At 40.7% G+C, this 14436-nt stretch overlaps 1 protein-coding gene across 3 annotated transcripts in view; it reads right to left on the minus strand.

The window, feature by feature from the left end:
- Nucleotides 1-14436, minus strand: part of asic2 (acid-sensing (proton-gated) ion channel 2) — a 287552-nt gene that overhangs the window by 48981 nt on the left and 224135 nt on the right. For all 3 annotated transcript variants that reach the window (XM_069904700.1, XM_069904699.1, XM_069904701.1), the window contains exon 4: nt 10493-10620. In XM_069904700.1, coding sequence (XP_069760801.1) covers nt 10493-10620 — 128 coding nt within the window. The remainder of the gene's footprint in view (nt 1-10492; nt 10621-14436) is intronic.

Raw genomic sequence — 14436 nt, forward strand, 5'->3', positions numbered from 1 at the left:
GTATAAGTACCATTAATTTGGGGTCACCCTGTGTGTATAAGCACCATTAACTTGAGTTATGCGAACATTCTGAACTAACTAGCCATTCCTTGCCTGTCTTCATGTCGGGAAGTCTGTTCATAAAAAAAAACACTTGCGAAATATCTCCATTCATTTTAATGGAGACAGAAGACTGGAAGGAAACATGATATTTCTCAATCACATTTAAAACAAAATTAGTTGAATCATTTTTATTCTTAATTGTTTCCATCATATTTTAAATTTAAGTTTAATTTAGAAATACAGCACAGTAACAGGCCGTTCCGAACCACAAGCTCTTGCTGTCCAAATACTCCAATTAACCTATGACCCCAGTATGTTTTGAAGGGTGGGAGGAGCCAGCGAACCTGGAGGAAATCCACATACAAACTCCTTAAAGACAGCAGCAGGTTCGAACGCTGGTCACTGGTGCTGTAATACCATCACGTTAACCATGACGCGAACTGGGCCACCCTTTATTATTTTTTTATAGTTTCAAACTTTATTACCACAGAGAAGGAGACCATTCAGCCCCACATGCCTGGCTTTCAGAGCAATCCCATCGCCCCACATGCCTTTCTCTCGTGCCCATTAATTCCTTTCAATTCTATCCCTAATTATACTCAGGGCAATTTACAGCTGCCAATTAAGGCACCCAAATATGTTTTTGGGATATGAGAGCATCCGGGGAAAAGTATGCAAACTCCATGCAAACAAGACCTGAGCTAAAGATCAAACCTAGTTCACTGAAGGTGTGTGAAAGCAGCTCTAATCATGGCCCTAAAACAGAATGCTGGAGAAACTCTGCATGTACTTTATTTAGCAAAGATAAAGATACGTAACCAGGCTTGAGCCCTTCATCAAGCTATAAAAAATGTTGGCTGAGCACATCATTGACAAGGATCTCCCGTGGCCAACCATTTCAATCCTGTGCCCCACTCCCATACTCACATGTCTGTTCATGGCCTCATGTACTGTCCCACCAAGACCACACATAAATTGGAGGAACAACACTTGATTTTCCTTCCAGGCCCTCTCCAACCGGACAGCATTAGCATCGATTTCTCCAGTTTCTGCTAGCCTCTGTTCTCCCTCCCTTCCTTTTTCCCTTTGTCCTCTCTCCCTTAGCCCTCCACCCCCTTTCCTCTCTATTCACAGAGCCATCCCTCCTCCCCCCGCTTGCTGCTGTGCCTTCCCTCCCTTATCATCTCCTACCTTTGGGTCTGTGCTCCTCACTCTATTCCCCCCACCACCATTTTGTTTGGGCGCCTGCCTACATTTTGCTCAAACCTTGATGAAGGGCTCAACCCTGAAACGTTAGTTATGCATCTGTGCTATAGAAAGGACACTGTTTAACCTGCTGAGCTTATCCAGCGCTGTGTTTTTACTTCAAACATGGTGTCTGCAGACTTTTGAGTTTTACTTCGAATTGCAGCACCATTGTTTTTCATAGGTTTAAACAGCTTTTATGAAGTTTAAGGCACATTTTTATTCTTAATTTGACTGTTGGAAAACAGAAGAAGCCAGCCTACACGAGCTATCAAGGCGCTGCGGCACTCAAAGCATCAACTCTGTTCCTTCATCCAGAGAAGATGTCTGACAAGCAGCGGTTTTTTTTGGGTCTATTTCCATGAATTTCACTTCACCAATAAGGCATTTCCTGGGTGTGGCTTTTATCCAAACCCTGCTTATTTTTTTACAATTAATTCTTCCATTCCGACTTCTTTTTGCTTGACTTGTACACGAATACATCTCAGGATATTTGTCATAATAACAATAGGTTTCTTGATCTTGTGCTTCAGTGACATTAAAGGGTATAATGTAGAATCAAAACACACTGCACTTAGATCAGATACATTATCTCTATTTTTTTTGTTTTTTTATACATCCTTGTAAATGCTAATCTGTTAATTTTTCAATTTGAGTACTTTATTAACCTTTGGATCCTCATCAGTCTGAATGTGAAGATAAGGTTTCTAAACTGCTCAATCAATGGAAATTTAAACTAGTAATTTTCCAGATGAATAAATTTATGCTGCTGGCATATTTAATGTTTGCTTCTTCAACGTTCATTCTCATTGCCGTAGAATTCAGCTTGGAGAAATCAGCCTGAAGGACTCCCATTTCAATAACACTAACTAGATAATTTTGCAAATCCGTATGATTTTATGAGCAAATACTGGATTCTCAGCAGGCCCTTCATTTTAGAAACTGCATTAAGGAAATGAAGAGAAGTTCAAAACAACGAAGGAACGCAGAAAGAAATAATTATTTTAAATTAAATTTGAATGTGGACAAGACAAAGGAGATGATCGTGGACTTCCGGAGGATGAAGGACCACTCCCCACTACATACCAGGAGAGAAAGTAGGAGCACAAAGTTCTTTGGCGTCCATTTAAAGGATGACCTATCCTGGGCCCGCAACACCTCCTCATTAGTCAGGAAGCTGAAGCACTGCCTACACTTCCTAAGGAGGTTGAGGAGAGCCACCATCCAAACATCATTCTAAAGGACCACAATAGTCAATTGTTTAAGAATACAGGGAAGGCCCTTTAAGACAGAGATGAGGAAGAATTTTATTTTTACCCAGAGAGTTGATGGTCTGTGGAATGCTTTGCTGTAGACGGTGGTAGAGGCGGGTTCTCTGGATAAGTTTGAGGGAGTTAGATAAGTTTCTTGCGAATAGGGAAAATAGTGGAATAGCTGATAGTGGAAAATCAACCATGATCTAAATGAATGGCGATGCTGGCTCAATGGGCCGAATAGCCGAGTCCAGCACTTTATTGTCTATTGCCCACAATAGAGAGTGTCCTGGCTCGCTGTATCATAGTGTGGTAGAGTATCTGCAAGGCATCAGATAGGAGGTCAGTACAGAGGGTGATTAAAACTGCTGAGCAGATCACTGGGTTCTCCCTTCCCTCTATCTACAAGGTACGGTGCTTAAAGGGACCTCAGAGAATGATTGAGGACCCTTACCGTCCAGCCCGCAGTATCTTTGAGACTCTACCTTCAAGGAAGAGGTACAGGGGCATAAAAACCAGGGCTGCCAAGCTGGAAAACATCTTCTTCCCACAGGTAGTGAGACTGGTGAATGATTCTAAAAACCCTTAAATTATTTTAGATGTTTTTCTTTTGTATCCCTATGTAGAAATGCCATTTGTGTGTAGGGTGTACTGTGTACTTGTTTGTGTGTGAACTATAGTCTGGAGATGCACTGTTTCATCAGGTTGTATATGTATATGGACAATCAGATGACAGTAAATTTGAACATGCACGATTGAATCCAAACATTGGCAAGCTTAATTTTCAAGTCCTCAGTGAGGTTCATTGTGTTATTCTGACCTAAAAGAGCATTAGCCTTGGCCACCCCGAATAAAATTCTGAAGAGGAAGGAATGCAGAAAAAAAATAGATTTGATGCATTAATGACTTTTGTCAGCAGGTGTTCTTATCCTTTTTTCTCAAGGATACAAAATATTTCATTCTGTATAGCTCCTACCAACTTTCACTTGACAAGGAAATATTCTTGAGTGCTTCATAAGCTGAATGTAAAGTTAAAATATTGATCAGGGTAAACCTATTGTGGTTAGTAACTTCAACACATAGTATATCATGTCAACCTGAGCCACACACATTTTAAAAAATCGACCTGCATTTCAGTGTTATGGTAAATTAATGAAGTTAACAGTATTGCAAAGGGAAAGATTTCATTTGCAGTGAGATTTTCCACACCAATAGTCTGAAAGAAAGGACAGTTCTTAGAGAGGTCTTCTTCTTTGGCTTGGCTTCGCGGACGAAGATTTATGGAGGGGGTAAAAAGTCCACATCAGCTGCAGGCTCGTTTGTGGCTGACAAGTCCGATGCGGGACAGGCAGACACGATTGCAGCGGTTGCAGGGGAAAATTGGTTGGTTGGGGTTGGGTGTTGGGTTTTTCCTCCTTTGCCTTTTGTCAGTGAGGTGGGCTCTGCGGTCTTCTTCAAAGGAGGCTGCTGCCCGCCAAACTGTGAGGCGCCAAGATGCACGGTTTGAGGCGTTATCAGCCCACTGGCGGTGGTCAATGTGGCAGGCACCAAGAGATTTCTTTAGGCAGTCCTTGTGGTGCACCTCTGTCACGGTGGCCAGTGGAGAGCTCGCCATATAACACGATCTTGGGAAGGCGATGGTCCTCCATTCTGGAGACGTGACCCATCCAGCGCAGCTGGATCTTCAGCAGCGTGGACGTCTTAGAGAGGTGCAATGTCACTAAACACAAGATTCATTTCTTGTCATTTAATAGTACAGGCATGTAATATTACATGAAATTGCCTTCTGCCTGCCGTCAGGCAAAGAGAAGTCTTTAGAGTTTCCCAGCGTCCCTTACAGTAAAGCCGCTTTCAGGTGGCCAGAATACCCCAACGTAAATCCACCTAAAATAGCCGAATGCGGCTGTTGGGAGGCCACGTGAAAGCGGAGAACCCTGACCTGACCAATAAGTGTGATCAATGTGATCTAGCGGGATCATCTGAAGATGATTATTGAGGCCCCTTGAACCCTCCTCGGGTTGGTGTATTCTCCGCTTCCGAGCGCACCCCCAGGCACCTGAAAGCGGGCAGGACTACACAGTCGACAGGAACCGGCGTTTGCTCCGCGGTGCCTCTCCCCACTGCGGACCTTTCAGGTGCCAGAACAGGACTGCCACCTGAGTGCCACCCATTACTGTAGCTCCATCAGTGCTGCCATTTCTTTCCGCCTAGAACAAGCAATTTAAAGGGCCAACACTTTCATTGACTGAGGTGACCCTCAAATAGAATCTAAGTTCATATTCCCTCAGCTCCCTAATCTCAGGATCATTCCAGCCTGCTGCCATTAGTCCTCCCACAAGGTGACCCACATTCCATACTCTGTTCCTTTTGCCTTCAGTCAATTAGAGGAGATAGGGCAATTTTCCGCCCCTGGAGGACATGCAAAAGACCCTTTGACCAAGTACGTGAATGTAACAAAAATAGGATATGGGTGAGAGGTAGGGAAACTAGATTATTGTTGAGTAAATTTGCATAAGTCGATATTACATCATGGCCTGAAGGGCCTGTACTGTGCTATAATGTTCTATAAGACCAAACAACATAAAGTTGAAGTTAAAGGTAGAAATTCACAGATAGAACAGAGTTAAGGCCATGGTTCACCTAATCGCAAAATGAAACCTGCATGTCATTAAATCAGGGTAGTTTCAATGAGTGTTTTAGCTTTCATTTAGTTTGAGAGAAGCAAACTAACTCATGTCTGAAAGTAAATAAATTTCTGGAGTGTGCTGTCTCAGACACAGCCACAAGTAATAAATTAGAAAGACTAATGGTTTAAAACAGTATTCAAGATTTACTTAAAAGGGAAAAACATTAAATAATTCATGAGACTCTAGATAATAGTAAGATTAACTTCTTTGTTAGTCTTACATAGTCTGGGTTAAACTGGGAAACGCTGCAACAATCCACCAATGGGAGTGTTCAAACACAAATTTACAAAGTCATCGAACCCGCTCACCTGCCTAATGAGCAAGAGCAACATAAAAGAACATATATGTGAATAAATGAATGTTTCAGTGACTAGAAAAGATAAAAAGAACATTCTTAAATGAAAAACTATTCAGTCAAAAGTCCAAGTCTACCCCAACAATGGTGCAACAATGGGACACTGGAGAAGGCACAACTTGCTTTGCATGGTTTGGTGATTTTTGAACAGGATATCCCAGTGGTGTCCATTTCCCCCTCCCTCAGAGCTCCAACAACCAGGACTCAATTCTGACTGCAGGTTCTGTGTGGAATATGGATCAGGAACTGACACAAGATTCTAAGAGATGAACTCCATGGACCAACTTGCCTCCTTCTATATCACAAGGGAAAATGAGAAATTTGAGGCAAAGTCTCCTGTGCCAATGTTCCCTGGCAATTTCCTATTTAAATACTAAACCGATCAGGATCCGCGCAGCTTCTGAGATCTGGCACTTCCAATCCAGGATTGTCAAAAGAGTAAGAAGGTGGTATTTAAAGACTCTTGATGACAGGACAAATCTGGGTGACAGGGGCCATTGGGAGATCCATCAGAAAGGAGCATGGAGATTGCCTGAAATGGGAAAATTCAATCTTTGTACCATTGGGTTGTAGATCACCCAGGGGGAACATAAAACACAAGAGGTGGTGTCTCAAGAAAGTAGCCTTCATCTCCAAGGACCCCCACAGCCCAAGCTAGGTCCTCTTCACACTACTACCATCAGGAAGGAGGTACAGGCCTGAAGACAAACACACAACACTGCAAAAAGAGCTTCTTCCTTCCTGCCGACAGATTTCTGAATGGACAATGAACCACAGACACTTGGCTCTTATTTAAACATAATTTGCCGCAATATTTTCACCTGTAATGCTGCCCAAAACAAAGAATTTTGTGACCAGTTCATGACAATAAATTCTGATTTTGATTCTGTTGTTTATAAATGTTGATTTTCTCAACAAGTATGTTTGTGTAGGAAGATATTCTTCAGGAATTTTGACATAAAAATTTTAAGATTTTTCGAGTTCTTTGGTAAAGCTTGTTTACTATATAATCACAATGCTTTCTTTTGTAATAAGCACTGCAGCTACACATCAAAACAATGTCTTCCAAATCCACAATTACTACCAGCTAGTCAAGAAGCTATTTGTCATCTGATTGCACAAGTACAACCCGACGAAGTAATGTTTTCCGGTCTCGCTGCAAAACATGCAGACACACAACCAGACATAGCACATATAGACAAACAATATACATGCAGGACAAGTGTTCATGTATACAAATAAATGAATAAATAGATTGTTTCATAAGTATGAGCTTCAGATGGTTAGTGCCTGTGGGAAGAAACGGTTCCTTGGCCTGGTGGTTCTGGCTCTGATACTCCGGTATCTCTTTCTTGATGGGAGTAGCTGAAAGATACTTTGTGTGGGGTGGAAAGGGGCCTCAATAATCATCTTCAGATGATCCCGCTAGATCACATTGATCACACTTATTGACCTGTGGATTGACCTCATATCCATATCTCTGAAGCAACTGTACTCACACTGTGATGCAGCCGGCCAGGATGCTCTCAATAGAGCTCCTGTAGAAGGTTAACATAATAGTGGCCGGTAGCCTTGCCCACTTCAGTCTTCTCAGGAAATGCAGTCACTGTTGCTCCTTCCTGACAAGTGAGGAGATGTGTAATTCTGACACATCCATTCTGAGATATAACCGACATCCCACCTTAAGCAATCCCCTACTAATCACAGAGCACCCATGGCATAGGGAATATTTAAGGTGGGTTATGAGTGAAAAGAAAAAGGTTGCAAACCACTGATCTAGAGCAACATATCTACATTCTTATACACATTTAGTGAAAGGAAGATAGTGTAGATGAAGGTTCATATAACAGCGATGTATTTACAGGTAGTCCCTGACTTGACCATAATGGGGACCAAAGGACCCGTCGTATCTCAGAATGGATGTAAGTCAGAATTACACGTGTGTGTGGAGTACCAAAGTCTTAAAGCAAACTTTTTAATAAAATCTTTTTTTCATCATACATCTGATGATAACAACTTAAAGCTTCTTGAATTTGTCGATCAACCTTGGCGAATCATTCCACATTCTGGTCCATGCTTACCTTGTTAGTCAGCTTTCTGGGGCTGGCCATAGCCATCTTGATTCTCATGCGCATGTGCGAGTCTTTGGTTGGCATGTGTATGAGCCTTTGGTGGGTCACGCATTGGAGTTTGGTTGGCGCCTGCGCGAGAGTTAAGCGCCCTGACGATATTGAAATCACATCCTTAACTCCCGTGCAGGCGCCAACCGAACTCCAATACAGGAACCCACTGCGCATGCACCTACTGATGACTAGTGCATTCACACAGGAATTAGTAGCCATGCTCAGCCTTGGATCCACTGACTCACAAGGTAAGATCGCACGTTTTGGCTCTTACATGCCCTGTATCCCTGTAACAGTTTGTGAAATACAACATAAACCAGGGGTGGCCAACCTTTTAATTTTTAATCTTTAATTTAGACATTCAGCACAGTAACAGGCCATTTCAGGCCATGTGTACATACCAGGAGTGTAGGTTAATTGGGTGCCACGGACACATAGGTCTAAATTAAAGATTAAAAATTAAAAGGTTGGCTACCACTGACATATACCATATAAATTTTATATATTTTTTTTACTATATATATATTTTTTAAAAATTCGGTCATATGTGCAGACGGTTGTAATTTGGGGACAACTTGTACTGTAACCTAGGCATTCTGGGGGGACGGTCTACCTGAAGGGACTTTGCTACCTTTATTAATTAGAACTCTCCTCTGACGTTGACCTCTCTGGCAATGACTTCTGCCTTGGGGATACGTTAGTGGTTGAATGTCAATTTTAATCAAGTTTGGGAGTAGAAGCCAGTTAATACAAACAAGAAGCAGTTCAGTCTAAGACCAGAATAACTGAATAAATAAACACTATTGTCTGCAGAGTGAGCTATCTCTAGATTTAGGTGCTTGAATATGTACAGATGTTCTTGCCTGTTGAGATGTGTTCCCATGTCATTGTGTGAAACCTGTATTTTACACCCAAAATATTGAAATGAACCACTTAATTGCAATGATTGAAATGGAATTTATTTACCAGATATTGTAATTAATGAGTCCAAAATGTCAATGAACTTTGAGTGTAGAGAGATTCTTCCAGAATGCACAGTATTGCACTGCCTAGACTTTTTTACATCTCTATCTCCGTGTTGCTCAATCATAGTCAGATCAGAATAATGACAGCAGGTTTTACAGTAAAGGGATAATCTGAACCAATAATCTTCTCGCTTTAAGATCCTGAAGATAATCTGACTTTTTTTTTAATGCAACATAAATTTACAAAATTTTCATTAAAAGCTATCTTATCTGGGATTTCAAATGATTTACACAAAATGTAGTTCACAGCACCAATCTTAAATGCAACATTATAACATGTAATTCTGCCTGAAAGAGGAAGGATGTAGGTCAGATTGAAAGCTAAAATATATTTTCTTTCCACATGTTCTCGGAACCTGTCTATAAATCACTGACAACTTTGCACTTGTAACTTTAAGTGGATGCTAGGAATTCATTGCATTAGAAAAGAATGATCAGTGGATTTCTTGCACTCCCTTCCATTGCAAAATATTTTGTTTTTAATCCACAAATGTAAAGATTATTTATTAAATAGTTGGACAACTTTAATTAACAGTTCAATTATTCATCTATTACTTGAATAGATAATGCCTCTTGATTGTGACTTATCCCTCCCTTAATGGTAATGCCGTTGGAGACTTTTAAAATTCCCTTGAAGCCTGTGTTTGGCTTGGTTGCATCAGCATTTGCAATTACATAGCCATATATTCAAAGGAGAACTTAAAATAGACCAAAGTAAGAAGAAGGAATGATTATAGAAATTGCAATATTATTCAGACAAATATATTTTCCTGGTACAAACCAGTACAAACATCAAGGCCTTTCACACTGGACAAGAGCAAGATTGAGAAAGTAATCCTCAGCATGCCTTTACATATCTGATAATAGGAACATAGGGAGTAGGAACAGGAGTAGGCCAAAAATGGCCCATCGAGCCTGCTCCGCCATTCAATACGATCATGGCTGATCTAATTTATGACCTAACTCCACCTACCTGCCTTCTCCCCATATCCCCTAATTCCTCTATCATGTAAAAATTTATCAAACTGAATTTTAAATACGTTTAATGAAGCAGCAGGAGCAAAATGCGGCAAACGTTCAGCAGACTTATTTCTGGGATGGCAAATGCCATCTTTGAGATGAGGTTTAACAAGATCTGTTTTCACTAGAGCAGTGGTTCTCAACCTTTCTCTTTCCACTCACATCCCACTTTAAGTAATCCCTATGTCATCATTGCTCTGTGATTAATAAGGGATTGCTTAAGGTGGGATGTGAGTGGGAAGGGAAGGTTGAGAAGCGCTGCTCTAGACCCAGTTGTTATTGAAATATTTTGTTTGAGAAAAATTGTCATCGGTCCATTTCCTTTGGAGTTATGAAACTGTGCACATAACGAGTCAATGAGGTACGATTAAAACAGTGGTTTTCAAACTTTTTCTTTCCACCCACATATCACCTTAAGCAATCCCTTACTAATCACAGAGCACCGATGGCATAGGGATTACTTAAAGTAGTATGTGAGCAGAAAGAAAAAAAGGTTAAGAACCACTGATCTAGAGTTTAGAAGAACGGTACCAAAGGCAGAAAAGCCCATTCCTACTTTTTTGCATTTTTATGTTTTGATACGCTAACTACACTTTGGTTTATTACATCTATCATGGAGGGATGAAATAAATGAATAAGAGAATAAAATATTTCATCAAAAAAGGCATTTTAGGGTTTTTTTGTTTACTGGCGCAGACGGAATGCAAAGGATAAAATGAGGACCAGAAAAAAGTTGTGGTACCCGTTGTTCCTGAGTGGAAACGAACGTCTGGAATCCTGGTGCCACTCCAAACCCCAGCTCATGTACAAATGGAGGCTCTGACTGAGTGTGGAGCTGTACTCTTATCCCAGCTTCAAACGTTGTATCTTCTGAAAGAGGGAGGAAACAAGGAGAACACTTAATTACAAAGGAACACAGCTTTGCAGTCGAGTTGGTGAACCAATTACAATTTCTGTATAAAAACTTTGCCCAAGTTAGATCAAAAAAGCTGCAGGACAAAGAGGCCAAAGTTAAATAAAATTTTTCTTGTCATAGCATCGAAGTATGCCCACTGCATCAATATATATGAATCCTGAATGACAATCAAGTAATCAGTCAGGAGAGGAGGCATGCAGTACAACCCACCATGCAACCCTGCAAGAAAGTTCAAAAGTCATGACTGAAGCAGTTCCAATAATTTCTATGCATAAGGTGTCAATAAATAAAGATCTGCACCATCATGGATATCATCTTCAGCTAATATATGTCCTCCACATTGCATCGAGGAACCAGCAATACAGTGAATGCTCTGGGTTTTAGAAATATTTCAGTCACAGTGTTGCAGCACTACTTGTCGGGAAAAGTTAAAACACTAACAATTCAAAGGACCACAAATTTTTTCAAAAGGTTTTCCTCCTGAAAAATAATTGGTGGTTATGATTGACAACTTCACGCTGAACACAAAGAGTGATTGCAACAATAGGCAATTGCAGCAGGTCCAGATCTTTGCTTAGGTACACGTTAATTCTGGCCATGACCAGCCGCTCAAAGCATTTCATCGCAGTAGAAGTTAGGGCTACTGGGCGATAATCGTTGAGGCAGCTCACACCGCTCTTCTTGGGTACCGGGATGATTGATGCCCTTTTGAAGTAGGTGGGAACCTCTGACTGCAGCAACGAGAGGATGAAAATGTCCCTGAATACTCCGGTTAGTTGGTTGACGTATATTTTCAGTAAAACCTGCCAGGTACGTCGTTAGGGCCTGACACCTTTTGAGGGTTCACCCTCTTGAATGATGCTCTAACGTCACCCTCAGAGACAGATATCACAGGGTCTTCAGCCTTTTTCAGGGATTCTAGTAGGCACTGTTTGGTTCTTCTTCTCAAAGTGAGCATAGAAGGTGTTCAGCTCATCAGGTAATGAAGCATCACAGCCAGCTATAGTGTTCACCCTCCCTTTGTAGTTTGCACTCCCTGCTATAGTTGGTGTGTATCTCTCTCTGTCTCTAGCTTCTCCAGAATTGTCCCTGAATCTATAAGATCCCCACTCATTATTCTAAATTCCAGTGAGTACAGTCCCAGACAACTCAATTTCTCAGGATAGTGTCTTATGTGCAACGATTATAGCAGTAAAATTTTCTCCATCCTAAGATGATTGCAGTGTTCAATTGCCTTCACAGTTCCTCTGGAAAAGAGTCAGAATTGTAAAATTATACAGCACCCCAACACTAAAAAGCCTTCTTGAAAGCTCTCATAAGGCATAAACTAAACCTGAATAATGTCCGATGTATTCCTACACATAGTAATAGAGGGATAATATCTGTGCTTGTCTTTAAAAAATCACAAATAAATAAGTGGAAACAATGAGAATGACAAGAGAAAGTCTAACCACCCACTCTTGAAATTCAGGATTATTACCATTATGGACTAAACGAATGAAGACACCTTTGACCAGCTACTTAATCTGCTACCTGAAACCATTCCAGAGATTGTCTGTCCTTTGAGGAGTTTCCAGAAATATCTGCATGTAATTCAGTTTTCCAGCATTAAGAGTATTTTATTTTTGCTGTACCTACATTGATTACTGGAGTAGGACTGGAGCCAGTAACTTCTTCTCATTCCCCAAAGGTTTTCTATCACCATCAAGGTATGGGTGGGGAGTGTAATGGAATACTCTCCACTGACCTGATCAAAGGAGCTCTAATAACGTTTTAGAAATTACACCTTCTGGGACAAAGCAGCATGCCAGACCAGCGTCCCAACAGCCATCTTGATCATTCATCCCCTCCATTCTTTTCACACTTTGGCTGAGGCTGTCTCGAGCTACAGTAAACACTACAGCATTGCATCATGTTGTCTCTGACAATCTATCCTCATTTTATTTCTGGTACTCTTGAGGCCAAGGGGAGCAGGAGCAGGGGAAGACATTCAAGTGCAGGCTTTAAGGGTTAGAGACCTGAAATCTTGATGCATGGACTTATATACCACAGAAGCAGAGAATATAAATCCATGCACTTCACCATAAAATATACGCGTGGATTCATATTTTACACAGTGAAACATGAAAGTCTGCAGAATCTATGGTAAAAACACACAGAAATGCTGGAAGAACTCAGCCAGTCTTGCAGTGTCCATAGTAGATAAAGATATATCTCCTATGTATGCATTTACCGTAATGCATTTACCGATATATGCACACATAAATAAAACACAAAAGTCTGCAAACACCGTGACTGAAGTAAAAACACAATTCTGGGGAAACTCAAACTTCACATACACATATATTAAACATATGTATGTAGATATACATATTCACACACACACACAAACTTGAATGTGCATAAAATATGCAAATCACATTTGCAATTAATGTGTAAAATACTTCTCTGTTATTTATCTTTGAGTATTTGCCATTCATATAAAGTGATATAATTTGTAACTGATGAATGAAATTAAAACGCAATGCTGGAGCAACTCAGCAGGTCAAACAACTAATTGCATAGAGCAAAGATAAAGATATATGACCAACGTTGCGGGGCTGAACCCTTCATCAATGTAGGAAGGTATCAAACTGATGAATAAAACCTTGCTGAATATCCTCCAAATCACAAATGTCTTTTCAGAGATCCTGGAGGTTCATGCCATTGCGTCTAATAGTGAACAGGAATCAGATAATGTTTATAACAATTGCACTTGAGCTGATACTCTGAGAAAGCCTCTGAGGGATCATCAATATTGTCAAAGCCATCCACTGCTAAATGACATGCACTATGTCTGCTTTCATACAGAGATGTTCATTGCACTGACATTGTGAAAAGCTCCTCAAGTTGTGGTCCGTAATAATACTCTTGGAATCAATGGCTCCAATTCCAATTATAGGGGTGACTTAGCAGCAGGCAGAACAACTGAAAGTCAGCTGTACACAAAGCAACGATATAACTTGTGAATCATAATAATTTGTTCAGATACAGTGGAAACTTGGGAGCATGAACACTGCAAACTGTAAGAGCCGCATCACACACGAGTGGTGAGCATTCTCAGTGCAACCGTGAATTCATACACGACAAGCAGCCTGACCAATACTGACGTAAGTAAAAGTTTGTGCTAAAAACTAACAAGCTTCTCTGAGTGTTTATTAAGACCTCCGATGGTACAACCGAGGACATAACACCCTGCCTGCTCTTCACCAATGTTTCAAGGTTCATGAAATGATGTGCAAAAAGAAGACTGGAGTTCATGTGAAGTTGGACAAAATGCTGTTCATCAGAGATAAGAGCGCAATTGCCTCCATTTGTGATGGTATCACAGCATTTGAACAGAAGGCGTCTCTGCCGTTCATCACCCCAACACTAAAAAGCCTTCTTGAAAGCTCTCATAAGGCATCAGTGCAGCACCATGTTCCAAGCGGATCCCTGACGGACTCTTTTTGATCCTGAAGTCCCTTGCAAATCATAATGCTGAGAAATCTCTGCTAAGGTTCGTAATTGAGCTCTGGGTCCTCAACTTGGTAGACAGGAACTTGCATGCACATTTTCAACAGGAAACGGATGCATTTGGATTCATCATCCTCTTTTCTTATTTGGTGTTTCAAGTTCAAGAGGCTCTTGTTTTTATTTTCTATTCCAACAATCGTTGTTTTTTTAAACTATTTGTTTTTCAGTTCAGTCGTTCAGTTAAAAATAATTACCAATGGCATCAAGTCAATAGA

The sequence above is a fragment of the Narcine bancroftii genome, chromosome 12, assembly GCF_036971445.1.
Source record: "Narcine bancroftii isolate sNarBan1 chromosome 12, sNarBan1.hap1, whole genome shotgun sequence".
Taxonomy (NCBI): domain Eukaryota; kingdom Metazoa; phylum Chordata; class Chondrichthyes; order Torpediniformes; family Narcinidae; genus Narcine; species Narcine bancroftii.